We start from the raw sequence: 20872 nt of genomic DNA, 5'->3' as shown, positions 1-20872 counted from the left end.
TCTTTAGATGTTATCAGCACATACATAACCACATACACAAAAGCAATGGGAGACCAAGTCAGAATACCTGAAGTCTGCACAGGGAGAGGATGGGTGGCGGCAAGCGATACAGAAGTAGGTTGCCAGTCTGGAGGTTGCGAGACTCCTCAACTCCTCCTCCACACTCCTTCACAAAAGCTCCTGCACTACAGACAGATACCACACCAACACCAATTTGGACAATCTTTGAAAGAACGTCTTTCCATCTCTGGAAGATAAATTGTAACCCCTGCTTTCCCTCATTCAGGAAGAAGGTGACATGATCACTTTTTCCGGGGAGTCACATCACACTCATGCTTTGAATCTGAGTAATTTAGAGCCGTTTATTTTTGTGAATAGGAATAATGGTATTGCACGTTATCTACAGCAAGTCGCTTATATACTCGAACAATTCAGTCAGCGTTGTCAGTAGGTTATAATATACTTGAATGCACCTTTTGTGAAGTGTAAAAGTAGCTAAAGGGACAACCAACTGTCACTGACTAGTCTGCCTTCTGGTTGTGTAAACTTATACTCATGTGACCGGGGTGTGGTTCATTTAAACCCCATGTTAATTTTTTACTCACGGCAATTGCATTTAATTGTGAAGATTATATCTTGCTGAATAAAATGCTTAAGTATCATAAACTTGTTTGCGCCACAGAGTTTATATTCTGCAATAATCAAAAGTGTGATACTAACTTCAACAATAGGTCATCCGTACGCACGCACAACTGTAATTCACCCATGTTCAAAAGTACCACATCGAAACAACTTTGCAGTATCAACGTTGACTCACTTTGCAAAAATCAAAACCGAATTCAACTGCGAAGTTCATACTTAGTTCATAACATTGATTCCCGTTCTGGGATGCCAATATAACCACACAGTGTGGCCCTTTTATACCACTTTAAACTATATGACATGAATAAAAGGATTTGCATCATCACTTTGTTCAAAGTCATGAACTCTCATTTGGTGTTTTGGATGGACTCAATTGAGACCATATAAAGATAAATATAGGCAAAATACTCTGGACAGTTTACAATAGATTGAGAAGATTATATGGCCACCTGGATGACAGGACACTACTATTTTATAACATAATGGCCAACATAGTCAGTGAGTCAGGGATCTTGGAGGACCCCTACTGGTATGTTCAGAGCCCTGCGGAGGCCTCAGGTGATCCGGTCACAACGAAATTCCGTTGAAATCAAACAGACGATCCTCTGATTGACGGAGGAGCCGCTCTACCGCTGAGTATCAAGGTCTTTTATTGTGTAAACTAAAAAGTGCCGCTGTTCATAGGAGTAATAAAGAGGTTGCTGGTATTTTATTACCTTCATAAAGCAACCCTCTGCTACACATGCTGTTGTGGATCACCTCGCTTGAGTAACAACCACACACACACGTCAGTAGAATAGGCAGTCTTTCAATGCAGCCCCAGGACACGTACACGCAGGCCAGACTGCCTCCTAATGTGGTCTGAGTGATCGGATCTCATGGGTCTTGGGTGCATTCACACCTGTACTAAGAGCTGTCCAGGATCCCCCCCAAGACACATTAATGCCAAGTCTGAACAGAGCCGCCACGGTGTGTCTGAATACCACAAAATAGTGTTTCGACAAGTAGAAAGAGTGTACATCTGGATGAAAGGGAAAATGCATAAAAATGTTTTATTATTAATTAATCACCTTGGAAGTCAATGCATAAAGACATGAGAAAAAAACAAAACGAGTGCAGACAAGCATAGTGGGCCCAAAGAAAAGCACAGCATCATCACTGGACCTTCAACTGAACAGGCAGCATCTTGGTTGTATACCTACTTTGTTCGTTCAGTTCCCATTATTTCTCCCCAGTTCAACAGGAAGAGTTGTGATACATACAGAGTATAAAACCTTAGACAAAGCAAAAACAAAAAAAAACACCCATCCCCTTACACCATGAAAATGAAAAGTGTCAGGACACTGCTGCTCAGTTACTTCTCATTTCAGGAATGTAACCCAAAAGGTTTCATTTCTTTCAAACATGATTTTGTTGATTTCAAAAAAGAAAAAAAGTTTTTTTGTTCATCCGTTAAGTTTAGATGCATTGAGCCCAAGGATTGAGACAAGGATTTCAGTTTAAACTGAGTGAAAGCTGTTACATATGGAATGTTGAGCTTACAAATATTATTGTGGGTCCACACAGCTCAGAGATGTAAAAGCACTCATGGTTACATCGTATATTTCAACAAATTGTCTCCGTGTTAAGTTGAGGTTATGCACATCAAAGAGAAATATCTTGGATCATTTTTATAGGAGCTTTCCCCAGCCATAACATTTACAATTCAGATGTTTACAGACAGCATAGAACACTGTATAGTGACAATACAGTAAAAGGAAAGATGGAATTCAGTAGTCCTTGTCCCTGGAGATGTGGAGGTTTGTCTGCTTGCAGCTCAGTATGCAATAGTCCACTGCTTAATGGTGGCATCATGGGAGGTGGTGACTAGAGTGTGCTCATCTACCCAGGCCAGGCCACTAACGTGGTGCAACCGGTGAGTGTCTGCAGACATCAAAGAACAAAACAGCATCGTTAAAGACGTCCTAAAGGCATGGAAAGTGTTAAATTAAAATACAAGCATTTGCCGCCAAGTTCTATTTGACAACAATAAATACATGAGCTATGACCTAAAGTTCTAATTTTTAATAATACAAACCCCGTTTCTGATACTATTTATGGTTGGCATTTTTATGCAATAGCCATTAAATGTATTTATCCACATTTGTTAACAGCGGTCCACAGAGTAATGAAACAAGGAGGAGGAGCCACAGTGAGCAGGCGACAGACCACACGCCCCCAACACCGCAGGAAGGTAACATACTTCACGGTGTCTTGCAGTCATGTGGAAAACTACTTGCACTTGTCAATTTTGTATCACTCTTATACAAAGCAACATGAGTTAGTTTGGCTGCACTGTAAACAAATACACGCTTTTCCATTCCATTTCTGACAAAGTAGCTGCTCAACGAGTCTTTACAGTAGCATCAAACTACCCACCAGAAACCACGGGTGTCACCAAATCAACCAGGACCCAAATCCATTTATTTTAACTTGAAGTGCAGCTACATGCTCTAAATGCATAATAGAGCTCAGCTAAACATGTCCTGTTGCCTTTGTTGCCTTTGTTTATGCACGTTTTGATATTGTTGAAGGCAGATTTATATTGTATATCGGTGTATACCTGTGTTCAAGCCAGGCCTGAGAGAGTGCACATGTGCACTTTTGTATGGCCTACCTGAGAGCTTAATCCTCTTGTCTGGATCAGCGATTGTCCAAATGTACACATTCATGTCCATCCCTCCAGTCGCAAAGTGCTCATTGTCAGGTGACCAGGCCAAAGTCACTGGCTTGGCGTGGTGTCCATAAAACTCATTTTTGACCTGGTGGGAAAAAGAAAAAGAAAAAAAATACTATAACTTTTACAGAACTGCTACAGGGACTGGATATTGAGTAATCAACAAAAAAATGTATAAAGTATGTAGGACAGATTGATGTTTACCGAGTAGCTGTCAGCCACAGTAAAAGCTGTGGCAACTTTCTTATCATCGATGACAGCCAGATAGGCTCCATCGTTAGAGTAGGCCATGTCTGTGACCGCCCCTCCAGTCTTGACAGTTTGACCCTCGTCCTTCAGCGTGTGGCCCTGGATGGAGTACAGATGGATCACCCCATCCTAAGGAGAACAAAAGAAAATTAATCTCCAGGGTGTGACGAAGAGTGTGCAGTTTCCTGTGATGGTTCCTTAAAATAGAGCATTACTAAAGACCAAGATATGCTATCATCCCCCTAAACTTAAAAAGCATTTTCCGAGCCAGAGCTCGAGATGATCCGTGTTCTAGGAGTTCCACTTACTGCACCCCCGACCGCAGCAATGGTGCCCCCAGGATGGATAGCTCCAACCTCTGCTTCATAGTCGAGATTGTCCAATGTGAACACTTTCTTCTTATCCTTCAGCAAGACGACCTGGAAAAAAAGAGAGCGATGACGAATGATTTCATCGAAATAAGACAAAGTTTGCGGACACAGAAACGTTGTAAAATATCAGGTTGGGTCATGTAAAACCCTGGAAGTGAGAAAATGTGTCCACAGAGGAAACATTAAGCGTATAACAAATGTAGGCAATGATGAAGGGATTACCTGCCCAATGCACACAGCCAGTGACAGCCCTCCTGATGCTACGGATACACTTTTAGGCTGGAAATCCATCTTCACCACATCAGAGGCACTGAAAACCACCAGTTAGGATTATTTATAAGATCACTAAACATTGTAACATAGAGGTGGACAAATGATGCAATTCTGAAAGCAAATAGTGAGTTTTTGGGTACAATCAAACAAAAAGACAGATATTAAGACGACATCAACGGAGAGTTAACCTAAAAATCAAAAGATATACATTTTTCCCCTCTTACCTGTAGTGCCATTTATCGATCTACACCGTTTTGGTGTGAGCTGCATAGTTTTAGAGATACAACTCATCCACAGACCTTATTGTGAGCAGTTTCTTGTAGGAACTATATACTTTCTACCGAACTCCACCCGCCAAACGTATCACCGCTCAAAAGGAAGTGTGCGTCTACTCGTGCTCAAGATGTAAACATTAGCATCGTCCTCCTTGACTGAGCTGCAACGTTGGCTACCTCAGTGGTTCCTACATTATACTGCTCACAACCAGGGCTGTTGATTATCTAGAGGTAACCAGGTCATAAAATCTGGTAAGAAAAGTTGTTGTTTTTCAAAAACATATTTTGAGCACCTAGAGCACCGCAAGCCGAGTGCCATAAAGTCTCAGTTTAATGGAGAGGAGGCAGACGGACGATACCTCCAACTCACACCAAAACAATCTTGATTGATAAATAGCACTTCAGGTAGAAGGAAAAATGTGTATTTTTGGGTGAACTATAATGGACACACATCCACATTATTCTAAAATATTTACTTGATGCACATCACAACATTGTTCTCGGTGTTGTGAGTGACAGAATTACAAGTTCTCAAGTAACACCATTCCTAAATATCTATGTGACCAGATACTGGCACATCCACCCGTTACCAACAGTAACAAACTTAATTCTTAATTCTGCCCTGCCCAGACCGACTTCCATTAACACCGTCACAATCCCCACTGAGATCATCTCAGCTATCTGCACCACATAGTGACCCCTACCTGTACTCCGTCTTGCTGAGGTCGGTGTAGCGCAGCGTATCGTCCATGCTGCACGTCACCAGCTCGTTGGCTTGGTCGGTCACCATCTTGCTCACCTGGTTGGTGTGGCCCTTCCCCGAGAAGCAGTCGTTCACCCCAGTTTCTGCATCCCAGTAATGTGAGGCTTTTGTTAAGGGAAAAAAAATGAACCAGTTGACATGCATACAAGTCAGCCTGCCCTCCATCCAGGACTAGTACATCTCCAGAGTCAGGAAACAGACAGGAAATGTCCTTGTTTAATTGTCCATTTCCGTGTATGTACGTTAAGCGCAATGGAAAAACCAGAGTCAAATTCCTTACACACACACACACACACACACACACACACACACACACACACACACACACACACACACACACACACACACACACACACACACACACACACACACACACACACACACACACACACACTAAAGCCGTTTCTGATTCTGAAGTGGTGACAAAGTGCAAACCCACACAGACTACAACCACAACAGGTGAGAATACATCAAACAATGTAATCTAATGCAAAGCTGATGGCATCTCTCTACAAACAAAAAAACAAGGTGGCTTAACTCCAGAGTACTAGTGACTGTACCACAAAAGCCGAATCCCTCATTGAAGGAATACAAGCAATTTTTGAATAAAAAAAAAAGAAATCACTTCACAAATCCCTCTTATTACTTAATACTAACAGTTTATTAATATTTAGAAAAATCACTGCAATTATAAAGCTACGACCCACTATACTTTAAATCCTATCTAATTCTGTTGCTTTCAATCTTCAGTTATTTATTGAAATACTATCCCAGCCTATTTTAAAAGAGAGTATGTGTTCCATCTCCTAAAAAGCCAAAATTAGAGCCAAAACAAACCATTTCATAGACTTCATTTAGGCTGCAAGACCTTCCATTTCACAGAAAGAGCTTTAATTTGTGCTAAATGAGCCCTGTGTTAAGCTGCCAACAATCAGCAAGGCCATTCTGCAAAAAATATCTATAGAATTCGTTTTACTTTTTGGAGAATTTTGGTGAGCAACAAAACAAAAGGAAACCTTTTGAACATACGATATTACATGTCAAATAAAATATAGTATGTCAAAATATTTAAGAGATAAAAACACTGAGAGGCACAATTAACATATGCATCTGTAATTTGCCAGAGCGTCTCTAAATGATCTACGTACAGTATAAAAAGGAGACTTTTTTGTCTTATGGGTGTCCTAGTTTATCAGTGAAAGGATATTGATGTGTCCATCGTGACTCCCCGAGTAGATGTATGGTCGCCCGTCCTTTTTGTGAACAGTCAGACACTGGATGGATTTGGTGTGACCCTGTTGGATGAGCAAGTGCATGTTTTCAGATACGGGCACATAAGAATAGTTTGTGTACAATAACATTTTTCAACCGTTTTCCCCACTTATGAAATGTAATATTAACTTTATCACAAGCTTTTATCCATATAAAGAAACTCTACTGATAATATCCAGGAAGAGAGCCTGACCTTGATCGTGCGTATGGGCCGGTCAGGGTTGTTCTTGTCCAGGTAGTTGATGAATCCTGACAGGGAGATCGTGAGGAGGTGGTTGTTCTGCCACAGGCAGCCCAGCTGCTGGTCGGTCACATCGGTGCCCAGGTTGAAGGTGGTGACGGCCGTGCCTGCACCAACATCCCAGAGTTTCACGGTCTTGTCCCCTGAGGCAGAGATCAGTTGGGAGCTGTCAGGGCTCCAGCTGACCTGGAGGATTGAAAGAGACGGTTGTGATATTATTTAAGCTCTCCTGAAAAACTAAAACCCATCCAGCTAACCAATACTGAATGTAGCATAAATCTTTACCTTAAAAAAAAGAAAAAAAGAAGCTACTTACAGCATAGATTCCTCCTTTGTGGGCCTTCTCTCCACCCAGCGCGGAAACAAGTGTACCCTCCTTCCCATCGTAGAGGAACATCTGTGGAATAATACTCATTAGACAGACGTAGAACATTTATTTTTCAATACAAACCGGCCACTTTAGGTTGAGTCGTACTTAGATGAGATTTGTATTATTTCAGTAAATATCATCGTGATAGTTTCTTCGATTATTTTGGCAAGGCTAATCTTATTTGAAAAATGTTTATACGGTCACATGACCACACCTGGGAATCCAGTACTCACCTGGCCGTCAGCACCAGCTGTGACAAACCGATTTCCATCTGGAGAGTAACGAACACAGTTGACAAACTGGTTGTGGTCCTTTAGCAGTCACCGGGGACACAGAGGGGAAGAATAGAGGAAAATTATTCATAAGGAAAGATTGTTTATGCTAATATGCAGTCCAGGACGCAAACGTTAATCTCTGCAACTCACACGTAATGTGAACTGGAACTTGAAGGGTGGCCCCTGGTAGAAAGACCCACAGGTGTCATCACTGGCCGTGGCAATGCGGTACGGGCGCGTCTGCTTTATGTCTACGCTGTTGATCAATTTGGAGTGGCTGGAAAGGTCCCCAACTGAGGAGCCGGTGTCCCACAGGAACACGGCTCCAAACCTACCGCAAGAAAAGAACATGCATGAAATCGTTCCAGGTATTTGAAGGAGGAATAAAAAAATAAAATAACAGACCTTACGCAGATTATTGCTTCATGCTGACAGTCAGACATAAACACTGTTTGATTTACTTTTTTAAATAATTGTACTGATGGCCAGTTGCCCCACATGTTTGGTAAGGCAGGTGATGTGTTGGGAGGGTTTAAGACAGGGATGTCAAACTCAAGGCCTGCTCAAGGTCTATGCTGCTTTACAGTGCACATAAACTACATCTCCCACAATGCACGTTGACTTTGTGACCCCGCGAAATGACGGCATCCTGCGGCTAGACAGCAGTTTTTCCTTATCGGCGTTTAATTTTGTCAGTTACATTTTATTTCACACTGTGATGGTGAAGGTAAACTGTGTCATTAATCCGTGAACCACGGATTAATGACAGTTTACCTTCACCATCACACACGTGTGTGCTGAACCGTGAGGGGGGATCCGTTACAGCACTATCAGTCACTCATGTTGTCTGTGTGCCGACATTAAAACTATCCCAACAGCTGGACAGGAGAGGCAACAGCCCGTAGAGCGGTTTTCCAACAACTGATTGAGTTGAAAAAGATCCGACAAATAAACCCAAAATGTCCAAGAAGAGAAAAATGGATGCAGAGGGAAGAAAATGTAATGAAAGATGTGAAAGCGAATAAATGTTTGTGCTTCAAGGAGAAAAAGCGGTCTGTCTTCTGTGCTAAGAGGCAGTGTCGGTGATGAAGGAATGCGATTTACGTCGGCATTTTGACACCTAACACGGAGCCAAGTATGCTAAATTTAGCTTGCAAGAAAAACATCAAAATCGTCCAAGAATTAAAAAAAGCAGACTGCAAGCGCAGCAGAATATATTTACAAAAGCTAGAGGCCAGTGCATGCTTAAAAAGGTATGAGACTTTTAAAAATTTCAGTTTCTCAAGAAACACCATCGCAGACCGAGTTCATGAACTAGCAGGCAATCTGACAACACAGCTAGCCGAAGAGACAAGCAGGTACTTGTCTTTTTCATTAGCTGGTGATGAAAGCACAGACACAGCGCATCTATCAGTGTTCACTTGAATGACGGTGAGGAGCTGTTGGATGTAGCTGCCATGCACGGGACGATGACGGGAAGGGACATTAGTGATGCAGACAGGTGACAAAAATAACTAAAGTCAATGTAATAACTTGTGTTTGATGATATTTGTCTGTTATTTTCTTTAAAAAAAAGTTTGATCTTTGATAGAGTAATATTAATTAAAAAGGATTTATGTTATAATAACAGCAATGTGCTTAAATATATTCTTACATTTATATAACTGCATGTACAATATTTTTACACTTGAATAAACAATAATCAAATGCAGAAACAGTTATTTAACAATATGTTAGGGAGTAGTTACATTTATACAGTTGTACAGTCACAACCGGCCCTTTGAGGGAAACCATAATGCTGATGTGGCCCGGGGTGAGAATGAGTTTGACACCCCTGGTTTAAGGGGTCTTCCCTGCTTTAATAGCAATGTACAGTTAGTGGCATTCACACACTGCTTCATATTGTACACACAACCATCACATCAAGCAAGACAATCAATATTAAATTGTACGATAATTCCAGCAGACCATCACCATGGCATGTTCAACATAAAAAATAAATATCTAAAGCAAACAATGGACTTGTGTGCAGTGGCCATGTATTAGTGTAATTGCCGGAGTAGCCTCTCAGGAGACCTGGTCTGAGTTTAATGACGCCAACTCCTTTCATGAACATGAAAACCCCCCCAGACTCACTTCTCTCGCCCGTCCCCAACAACAGCCATCCTCTTGCTGTCCTCGGTCCACGCAATGTCCTTGACTTTGCCTGAAAGAGGGGTGTACTCGTACTTGAGGATGTGCTCTTTCTGGGTGGTGTCCCAGATACGGATCTTTCCTGATACATCTAAAAAGGATATAAAAACAATTATTTCATTAGAGTATGTACATGTACTCTGGTAACTACATACACACACACAGACACATTCGTTGACATGTTTTCATAGGTGGGTTGTTTACCTCCGGATGCAATGTAGAATCCACTGGGGGCATACTTGGCAACAGTCACTGTATGGGGATGTTCGGTGTAAATGTCTGCTATAGCCGGATTCTGTGACGACAGGAAATGGGAGACATAAGCAGGTCTGCAACTGAAGAACAGGCCGTTCACTCCTAAATCTGTTTAGTACGTTTTTTTTTAACCTGGACCGTTTGGGCCACTGGTCCTGTTGCTTATAATAATACTTTTGAAGTTGGCGCAAACTTTTAGTACAATCAAAGCAATTTACTGTAATTTGTGAGTAAACGGCTAAAAACGAGAGCCCGATTGGTATAAATACATAAGCAGTCATGCAACACTTGTCAAGAATGTCTTTTATGAAGATAAACATTACTTCAATGTTCCTGATGACGACACACTTCCCATTGGTGTACAGGAAGTTGTTGCCTTTGGGATCGCCGCCAATCACTTTTGCAACTCCCCTCTCCATCTGTGGGAGACTGGCGAATACATGTTCTAAAAAAAATAAAAGACGACATGACAAATAAGGTTAATACAACTTAAAATGAGAAAACAATTTTTTTAAAAAGCATTCAACTGAACTATTCCATGAGGTACTTTAGGCATATGGACGATGTTACGTTGTATATCTCGGGCTACTTGAGTTGATAGAGCCTGATATCTCGCACTGCCTTGACTAATATCTTTGCAGGTACGAGTACGCAGAGTTAATCAGCATCACTTAGTTCTTCATCAATCATTCTAAGGACTTGATGTGTTGAACATGGTGGCTGACCTCACGGATCTGTGTTGAAGTAGTTGATTAGAAGTACATTTTTCAACCAGAGGATAAGAAAAGATGGCAGAAAGACAAAAGGGGGAATCGGTTAAGCGCATATACCAAAAATAAAAAAGGCTATAAATGCACTTCCTGATCTTTTTTTGCAGGATTACCATAGGCATGCAAGAGGTTTCTAAGATTATTCCAATAACTGGATGGTTGATTTGTTTTATAGTTATGTAATCTTATTTTCTGGGTTCCTAGCTTACAACCTAAAAAAAAAAAAAAAAAAGCACACCATATCATCAATTATTTTAGTGACGTTGTATATACATTCATATAAATCCACCAACAAAACGCCTCCGCTTCTGTTAACCATGAAGTAATTGAAGTGCATTAAATCTGTCATTAAACAAGAAAGCTGTAAGGAGGTTTGTGCATTTTTGGTGGTTCCGCATTAGCTCTAAAATCATTTTTCTTATCGTGCTATAGCTTAACAATAAATAACACATCTTTACTTTACGCTTATGCAGCAGCCACTAACCGCGTCTGTGCTCTTACTTCCCCAGTAGAAGTGCCTGACTGTCAGCACAGCCTCCGTCTGTCTGGACATGTCACAACAATGCGATGTGAGCGCAACTATTTCCTGACTGACGTTAGCTCAACTGGCTAACGCTAACTTAAATCAACGGTCTAGTAAATGAGCTGCATGTCGGGCAGCACGACACTTGTCCGTCACGGATGAAAATTAAATGTGAAAATAATCGGGTTTCTTTCGTGAGCTAAATTAAGGTGTCAGCTATGGGCGAGGCTACAGCTAGCTGACTAGCTCGCTCTGCTAAAGAATGTCGCCCAAAAATAAAGAGTTGCATCGCGTGTTTCTCTCCGCCGTTGCCATTCAAAAAAAATAAACAGACTTACTCAGTTCATGCGACATTTTGTCTTGCTGGTCACTTGCTTTTACGTTACTCTTCACAAATGAATGACACAAGTAAAGCTTCCCCCGGCTGTGCACTCCCTGATCACACAAACACGGAAGCGGGCGCAGCGCTCTTCTGCCTCTCTTTGCCCATATATAGTAAACTCAGATACTACGCTGCGGCTGTCAGCCACTAGCCATGCGCGACGTCACCAGGGATCTTTTATCCCTAAATACGGTCTTTCAGGCTTCAGGGCAATTATGGCATTCCTTGCTCCACCAATCAAATTGGATAGGTTAACCCCAGTTTAGGGCTGAAACAATACATCTATCAATTGATTAGTGGTCAACTATTGAATGAATTGGTAAGTATTTTGATAATCGATTATGTTAAAGCAAGACATTTGAGGATGTCATCTTGAGCTTTGGGAAACATAATGTACATTTGCACCATGCTCTGGCATTTCATAGACAAAACAACTAATCTATAAATTAGAGAAAATAATCAACAGATTCATCAATGAGGAAAGTAGTTGTTAGTTGCAGCCCTACCCCAGTTTTGCTTGGATAGATGGATGGTAGATAGGTAGGTAGGTTGGGAGGTAGGGAGGGAGGGAGGGAGGTAAGGAGAGTGTTTAGGTAGTTAGATAGATAGATAGATAGATAGATAGATAGATAGATAGATAGATAGATAGATAGATAGATAGATAGATAGATAGATAGATAGATAGATAGATAGATAGATAGATAGATAGAGGGCTTTGCCTGAGAGTTCTGGCTCAGGGTAAATATTCCACAAATTATCAGATGCCCCATATTGCCCCAAAAAATTATGTTAGCATGAATACCCAAATGAAATGCCCAAAAAATTAAATGAAGACTATTTGTGTGACAGACTGTAGCCCACTGATCTACAGTTTCACAACGGTGAATTTAAAACCTGATGTCATCCTGCGTGTCAGCAGATAGCATCACTTACCTGGAATAGGATTGGGAATCCCCTGACCTACTTAGGATGGACCCATTTCAGAGGGTGGGGCCATGACTGTCAGCAGCAAATATAATGTTACAACAATACAACATGTGGAAGATAATATTATAAGCAATTTATAGAAAGCTTTGTATACGTGAATGTGAAAATGTGCATCCTCAGCTGTTCACATAAAGATGGACACAGAGGCTCAGCTCAACAACAGCTCTGACACAATAAATAGCTGTAATCCCAAACGTGTTCCAGGGGCCCTATAGCACTGGGCCCCCTGAATCAGTCAAAGTGAGGTGAACATCATATGTATTGCATAATACTGTACGGTTTTCCCGTTTCCTATTTTGTACACCTCTCAAAATACCTCACTTGATTTTTCCTGTTTATTTCTAAATTCTGTGTGTACGTGGAGAGCAACAAAAAACAGAGTCAAATTCCTTGTATGCGTACACGTACATGGCCAATAAAGCAGATTCTGATTCTTTATTTTTTACCATATATTTCTAGAGACTATTTTCTTTCTATGCCATCCCATCTTCAAATTGAATTTGCCACCGTCATTTATGAAGAGCTTTCAAAAAAGCAAATGAGCACAGAAGTATACAAACAACCATTGCTGTGTTTTTACACTATCCCAGATTTAAGCATTTTGTCAGATGTATCATAATATAGATTTGTGTGTGTATGTGTGTGTGTGTGTGTGTGTGTTATTTTTGTTGTTTGTTTTTTCTCTACTAAGAGCCACAATGAACAAATGGAAACCAGAGGATGAGATGACTCTGTATTACCTAATATACCTAAAAGTAATTTCTACCCCACAGATGTAAGATTAGATTTATTTATTTATTGTCATTTGCAGAGGCACAGGACAGGTAGATTGGAAATCTTGTACGTATTTTTCAGAGACAACTTTGTGGGGGAAAAAAGAAAGAAAGAAAGGCAGTTAAAAGAACAGCATAAAAATGCACAAAAGCATGTTACAAGTTTGTGTTTGAAGATTATTTTCAGTGGGGGTATTTTTCATCATCATCCCTCTCTTGTTTCAGAGCTCTGTTTTCTATGTTTTAGTAAATAATAGACTGCATGTTTCAGACTGGCAATGTGATATGATGTCCTCATGTTGCTCCCTACCATCTCTGCAGAACTGTTCCGTGTCCTTTTCTGTCCACCTGGGGGCACTATTGTTCTGTAGTGAAAGCACTACTGCTGAACCACAGAAGAGGTTAAAATGGCTTTTTTAAATTACTTATTCATTATTTAGTTTTAATTTTATTTATTAAAAATAACAATATTATTGCGTTTAAATTTAAATGTCATAAAGTCATGATGTTACACACTCCGGTACAGTCGGTGGCGGCATGCACCTTAAACGTATGTAGTTCGCCAATAAACCAAAAAGAAGAAGAAAAACCACAGAAGAAGAAGCTCAGACGCTGCATGCCTGTAATGATGGCGGCCACCCTGAGAGGAAGCCTGGTAACATTGGTCAAGGTGAGTGCATAGATGATGTTTACTTCCTTATTTTACGCCTACGTCGGTAAGAAAGTACTAGCAGTAGTTGAAGTTGTATGTGTTGAACCCAAGCAGCAAGTTATTTTAAACTGTTGAAGAAAAAGTAGGTCTAGTTTGTGTCATTCGCGTATTGTTGCTAGCCATGAGCCGCTCCGTTTGAGGAGCCAAGTTCACATAAAAAGCTCTGTTGTGGGTCCATCTGGTTTTGTCAGCTGATCAACGAGTAAATACACATCAGTCGTAACTAGATACTCGTCAATTACCGCATTTATAACTGATTTCTGTTTTCTGTGTTATGTGAGCTAGTGAGCTAAAGGAGCTAACGTGAGCTAACTCGGTTAACGTTAACCCTGACAACCCGTTAATCCCAACGGTCAGACTAGATCATTCTGTTTGCCTCATCGCTTATCTTTAATAATGTGTGCTCGTGATTTCATCACTTTTGTTGTAGTTGTCAGACATATCCAGTTTTCTCACTTGGCAAATCCTTAAATGTCAGTGAGAGTTAAGAAGAGACGTGTAGTTGTCACTTTAAAACTGCAGATGGTGAGTTGTCATTGTGACAGGTGACAGCTGAAGTGAATTGTTTATTTGATTTAATCCCTGTAGCCTCCATGCTGCCCACAGGTTGACTGATGATCATTCATGTCAACAGAGACAAAAAGCCATCTCTGCCACCTCAATCTGGCTAATTCAGCAAATGTGATACCTCACATTGATGCAAAAATCATATTAAAAAAAATAAAACCAGTGCTCCCATAAAGCAACATTTCTCATATAACATTACTCATTCATTTGCCGCCCATAATGGCCTGATACCTTGTATTTCATGTATCTCTCTCAAGCTAAATCTGAGTGGTCACATGATGATTAAAGAAAAGAAAAGGAAGAATGTGGTTGTTTTGTTGTAACTGTGTCTTCTTTCCCATCCTTAAGAGCTTGAGTGGCCCCCGGTGGCAGCAGCTGGCCTCTCGACCATTGAGTGTGTCCGCTGGCCGCTGTGGCCCAGAAGCCCCACCGGCGCGTGCCGATGCGATCTTTAAGGTCACGATGGTGCCGGGGGACGGAGTGGGACCTGAGCTGATGACTGCCGTCAAAGACGTGTTCAAGGTAATTATTACAGTGACGGCAGTGGAATCATCTCTGCTCTTCGTCTTCTCAGAAAACACACGGTCCACTATAGCTTTGTGTAGAAGGAAATAAACAAACCTCAATACTAAATATATTTTTACATTTTGTTTGATTTAGTTTTTGTCCCACTCTTCTATTCTATTTTTTACTGATGACATATGTTTTAATTATTTTTATTCTAATGGCTGATTTTTTTTAATTGATTTTGTTTTGTCTTGTCTCCAGGCAGGAGATGTCCCGGTAGTATTTGAGGAGTTTCACCTGAGTGAGGTACAGAACATGGCCAGTGAGGAGAGGCTGGAGCAAGTGTTATCCTCTTTGAAGACCAACAAAGTGGCCATTAAAGGTAGCTTTACTACTCTCATCGTTCACCCCCATTTAATAACAACAAACTGAGTTATTTAAAAGACGGCAATGGAACTAATATGTATGTTTGTGACATACTTTGTTATCCAGGCAAGATTAACACACCCATGGAATTCAAAGGGGAGCTGGCTTCTTATGATATGAAACTGAGGTAAAACCAGAAAACAACTTGGGCATTTCTTTGTGTGTTTTTAGTGAAGGGGTTTTTCTGTTGTTTAAAAAAAATAAAGAAATAACTACCTCCCTATCCATTCACCAGGCGTAAACTGGACCTATTTGCTAATGTGGTTCATGTGAACAGCCTGCCGGGCTACAGCACTCGCCACAACAACCTGGACCTGGTCATCATCCGCGAACAGACCGAGGGGGAGTACAGCTCCCTTGAACACGAGGTAAACAACACTCCTCCTCGCTGCAGTCAGAGGATGAACAGAGGTTTAAAACCCACATGAAAAGGAAATGTTTTTCTCTTCTTTAAAGAGGGAGGTTTCCCATGAGCCCAGAGAGATTTGGCCAGCATTAAACCGCGTATCAAAACAAAGATGAATCACTCTGCCAGAGGTGCTGAAGTGTGTGTGTGTTTAATTCAGGTGTTCTTTTGAACAACTTATTGGGGGGGGGAGCTTAAGTTCATTGCTACTCATACAATGATTCTTTAGCTGTCCTGTAGATGCAGTTTATTATAAATATTTGTTGGCAGTGTGACAAGTTACACCGTATCCTCACTGGCCTCCTACTTCAAGCTCTAAAAAGACAGTTTACAGTTCTATGTGTGTGTAAAATATGAGCCGAAGCGGTGTCGAGAGCTTCATTCATTAAAACTGAAGGGAAAGCAGGTCTGTCAACAACTGTCTAGTGTGCTGTAGATAATTATCTTGCATTGTTGATAGCCATAGCTTGATATGAATGCACCCTCTTCCTGCTCTGTAGAGTGTGCCGGGTGTGATCGAATGTTTGAAGATCATCACCAGAGTTAAGTCCCGGCGCATCGCCAAGTTTGCCTTCGATTACGCCACCAAGAAGGGACGAAGCAAGGTCACCGCTGTTCACAAGGCCAACATCATGTGAGGAGATAGAAGCGCTCCCTCTTTGCTTTTTATTATTAAAAAAAATATCATATTCCTGTATTAATTCTTGAAATGGTTTTAAGTTTGGTGGAGATTTGCATTGTAGTTACAGCAACACTTGTCCTCCTCTCCTGTCCTATTACAGGAAATTAGGAGATGGCTTGTTTCTGCAGTGCTGTGCGGAGGTGGCACAACTGTACCCCAAAATCAAATATGAGAACATAATCATTGACAACTGTTGCATGCAGGTATATACAGCCTCACAATTCATTTCCCTTATCAATACATGATCTGCTGCTTGGGTATAAGTGTCACTTTTCCTGTTCTCGTTCAAACGTCTCATTGTCTGTGTTACTGTGCTGCAGCTGGTCCAGAACCCGTACCAGTTCGACGTGCTGGTGATGCCCAACCTGTACGGTAACATCATTGATAACCTGGCAGCCGGGCTGGTTGGAGGAGCGGGAGTTGTTCCTGGGGAAAGCTACAGTGCAGATTACGCTGTGTTTGAGACTGTGAGTTTCCACTTGACTGTTCAGTTGTTTTGACAGCCAGTCATTCTCTCTTTTTTCTCCAAATCCTCTGTTTACAGTTTGTTTTTCGAATGTATGGCAAAAAATATATATTAGCAGTGCATTTTAGAAAATAGCAATAGCTATTTCATGCTAACTTGGTGATGGAGAGGACGTAGAGGACTGCAGCAGTGTCATACTTTATTCCTCGTCTCTTTTTTTTTCCTTTCAGGGCGCACGCCACCCCTTTGCACACGCTGTAGGACGGAACATTGCCAACCCCACAGCCATGCTGCTCAGTGCTGCTAACATGCTCAGGCACCTCAAGTGAGTCATCCTCTTGTTTTCTTGTTGGAAGAAGTCACCGTACCTCCTAACCCTCTGTCCTGGCCCACCGCACGCCTCCAGCCTTAGAAAACAGCCTTGAGTGCCTGTTTTGTCTGAATGTTGACATGTGTACAAGAAAGGAAAAAGGCCACCTCTTAAGTGTCACTGTATTGTATTGCAGCCTGGAATATCACTCCCAAATGGTGTCGGATGCTGTCAAGAGGGTCATCAAACAGGGCAAGGTAAGTGTGTGTGTTAATGATAGTTCTACCTACTGTATGCCCACAGGTGCATTCAGGCTGTTTATGTGGAGACACCTCCCATGACAACACTAACACTATTAACAATAACATTTAACAACCTTTAAACTGTACTTTAGTGTGTTAGAGAGCCTTTAGTTACTCATTATCCAGACTGTATACATGCTGATGCATCTTACTTTAGCTCTCCTCTTGCATTTCTCTTCCTCGCTCATTTTCAACCTTATAAACGTGCAAGGTAAATGTTACCAGGACAACTATTTTAAACTAACTTCCCTTTGCACCTGATCAATGTTGACAACAACAAACTGACTCAAACTGACTAGCATGACGTCGGGTCAACCATAGTCCCTCAGATAACACGCATGGGTCGATTCATCTCTAAAAATCTCAACAACTTCATGACAGACTTTTTTTTTTTTCCTTTTTATTTCATTGCTCTTTTAAAAGCGGTGTCAAACGCTGTTCTTTCAGTTGGTGTAGTTTTCGTATTTGAGACAATGTGTGGATGTAAGAAATTATCTATTTAAAGAAATTGCAGAATTTGCCTGCACGTTGTCTGAAGTGCCCTTCCTCTCCCTCCTCCCTTTCCTTTAATTCCCTCCTCTCCTTGTACCCCATTACCCTGCGTGTGTGCGTGTGTGTGTGTGTGTGTGTGTGTGTGTGTGTGTGTGTGTGTGTCTGTCTGTGTGTATGTATGTATGTATCTGTGTGCATGTCCCAGGTGCGGACAATAGACCTTGGTGGGTACTCCACCACTGGCGACTTCGTGCGTTCTGTTGTGGAAAACCTGCATCGCCGACCTGTTTAATAAGATGCGTCGTCGCACCCGTCACCGACATTTCCTTAAATCTGGACATTGTTCTTCACATGAACTGGACGCGTGTTCAGACTCAACTCCCCTCCCATTGCCAAATGTTTTTGCCGCACAGTTTTGACGAGCACCATCAGTTGCATCATAATGTATTTGTTTTATCAACTGTGTCTTGGGTTGAACTTTACTAAAATATGTGCCACTGATGAGGCTTCCTCTCGTGGATTTACATCTATATCATCTTTACATTTTTCATCATAGTAACTGCCCATCTCTTTACTTATTAAGATGATCTTTTGACTCATTCTGGGAGAGCTTTTTTTCCTCTCCTGTTTCCATGTCCTTACAGACTACCTCTCTGCTATCACACATTGTAAAGAAACGTGTCTGTAAAGCAACAGTTTGTATCAGCTGATCAGCTTTTGCCGAACAAATTTACCTCACTTTTATCTCATTTTCTGATAGCCTCTCATAACTCGTCTGACTACTAATGTAACTTAATATGCAGTATTTGTCAATATCTAGAATCATGAAGATGTACTGTATGTTCAGGTATTACTCCATTACTGAAATAACCTTCAGAGAGATGTTATAATAATTCTACAGATTAATAACCAAAGAACCTCCGTATTTGATGTGCTCAGTGCCCATGAAGCCTGTCCTCTACTCATTGAAAGTGCACAGCAGCTTCATTGGGTTTTATGAGTTGATAAACTGAAGATTTTCTGATACGTTTTTAGTCTTGCGACAACAAATGAAATGGGTCATAATTTTGTATATTTAAACATCATTTCCAAGGGCTTATATGAAAAAGAACTTCCCGTGCCACCGATGCTGTACGAATTAAAAACGCTGCTCTGTGTCACCTCTTCAGCTGTCATGCTTTCTGTCCTACTCTGCTGCAATATAAGACTTCACAAGTAGCCAGTTGCTAAGCACCAATATTAATATTATTTGGTGCATTCACATTTATCAAATGTTCCAGTGTAAACAGTGTCCTGTCCTTTTTTTTTTTTTGCTTTTTTTTAAATGTAGTTTCCCTTCTGATAGCGAATCCTTGATGGAGATTTCATGCTTGCATATTAAAGCTTGTCAATCGTGTGATATTGAATAAATAACGTTCTGTCTCTTAACAGTCACAGTAGTCCTGAATGATAACATGGTTGAATACTAATTAATAAGATAAGATTCGACGCATGTTGGACAATGACAATGTGTTTGCTTGTATCATTAACATCGAACACCGTTTCTACTTTATAAATGTAGATTACGTGTCTGGTATAGTTTAATAGCCTATTGTAAGGTACAAAATGAGTGAAAATAAAGAAGAGAACATAGCGTAGGAAATGAAACTGTTTTCTAAAAGTACACATCTCGCTGATCACACTTATTTGTGTGATCTGTGAGTGCAGTTTTGAAAGGCTCTCTGACATGCAGGCCGTGATGCTGTATGTGGACATGTGTTGCTGCAGCTGTGCATATAGTAACAAACTGTCCTTATGTTTGCAACAGGTGCGCACTGGAGACCTGGGGGGCTACGCATCAAGCGACGAGTTCACCCAGGCTGTCATTGCTAACCTTGGAGTCTGAGCTTTATATTTGCAAATCTGTCAGCTGCTGAGACGCACACACGTTATTGTTTTTTATTTACATCCTGTTGAACTGATCTCTTAATATGATTGCACACACAACGTATATTCCAGCAACAGTTTTCACAATTTCTTTTCAATTTAAATGCAGATGAAATGTGCAGCTATAATATCCACAACCTCTGGCTTGATGTTGAGTTTAACACATTAACTTTGACATCTAAGGCATAAAAAAATGTGAGTTGAACATGCAAAGTCTTATAATCAGTAGAAAACATGTTCCCATGCTGGTCGTCTAATGCACACCAGACATTTAGATTCTGTTCTCTGGCAAGATCCTGTAATTGTTTTATGTCTGGACAAGCAGTCAAAACATGGTGTATGTATACTTTCATATTATTTATTAACTTCACATTTTAGCTTCATTGCTTCTTTATTCATGATGACGTATGAATAATAAATGAGATATAACATTTTGTGTGCAAAATCCTTCCGTGAATGTTAGTAGACTGATGTAGTGGTATATAAATGTTATGACGGATTCAGCAGGAATCACCTCACAGCATGAGGAACTCCCATTTCAAGGGAAAGCCTCTGTGTCTAAACATATGCACGTCGGGTTGACTGCAGGAGCTATAAAGCTGCTTGCTTTGTACTATGCTGGTACATGATCCAATTTTCCCAAACCCAATTTAAAGTACTTGTTTTGTCTAGTCTAAAACCCAAAGGTATTCAGCTACCGTAATAAAACGACTAAGATATAAACACTCACCACTGACCAACAGAAT

At 40.9% G+C, this 20872-nt stretch overlaps 2 protein-coding genes across 3 annotated transcripts; one reads left to right on the top strand and one right to left on the bottom strand.

The window, feature by feature from the left end:
* Positions 1–1668: 1668 nt before the first annotated feature.
* On the bottom strand, positions 1669–11657 carry wdr1 (WD repeat domain 1). Its single transcript, XM_079156646.1, has 15 exons — positions 11527–11657; positions 10219–10340; positions 9845–9935; positions 9584–9731; positions 7598–7778; positions 7406–7483; positions 7119–7199; positions 6755–6988; positions 6497–6584; positions 5231–5393; positions 4201–4288; positions 3916–4026; positions 3563–3736; positions 3299–3443; positions 1669–2565 (listed from the first exon to the last, which is right to left on the bottom strand). Exons 1-15 carry the CDS (start codon positions 11540–11542, stop codon positions 2459–2461), a joined length of 1827 nt encoding a protein of 608 aa, XP_079012772.1. The 5' UTR covers positions 11543–11657; the 3' UTR covers positions 1669–2458.
* A 2261-nt stretch (positions 11658–13918) lies between these two features.
* On the top strand, positions 13919–20554 carry idh3b (isocitrate dehydrogenase (NAD(+)) 3 non-catalytic subunit beta). 2 transcript variants are annotated; one of them, XM_079183781.1, is made up of 11 exons: positions 13919–14000; positions 14958–15131; positions 15378–15498; positions 15609–15669; positions 15778–15910; positions 16449–16582; positions 16731–16833; positions 16951–17097; positions 17327–17421; positions 17603–17663; positions 20008–20554. In XM_079183781.1, exons 1-11 carry the CDS (start codon positions 13947–13949, stop codon positions 20083–20085), a joined length of 1161 nt encoding a protein of 386 aa, XP_079039907.1. In that variant the 5' UTR covers positions 13919–13946; the 3' UTR covers positions 20086–20554. The 2 variants fall into 2 exon arrangements, with proteins under 2 accessions (XP_079039907.1, XP_079039908.1); XM_079183782.1 differs by lacking the exon at positions 20008–20554 and adding an exon at positions 18406–19970.
* Positions 20555–20872: the final 318 nt, after the last annotated feature.

The sequence above is a fragment of the Pholis gunnellus genome, assembly GCF_910591455.1.
Source record: "Pholis gunnellus genome assembly, chromosome: 3".
Lineage (NCBI taxonomy): Eukaryota > Metazoa > Chordata > Actinopteri > Perciformes > Pholidae > Pholis > Pholis gunnellus.
Note: the sequence above shows the minus strand (reverse complement) of the source record. Positions and strands in the feature narration are given on the sequence as shown.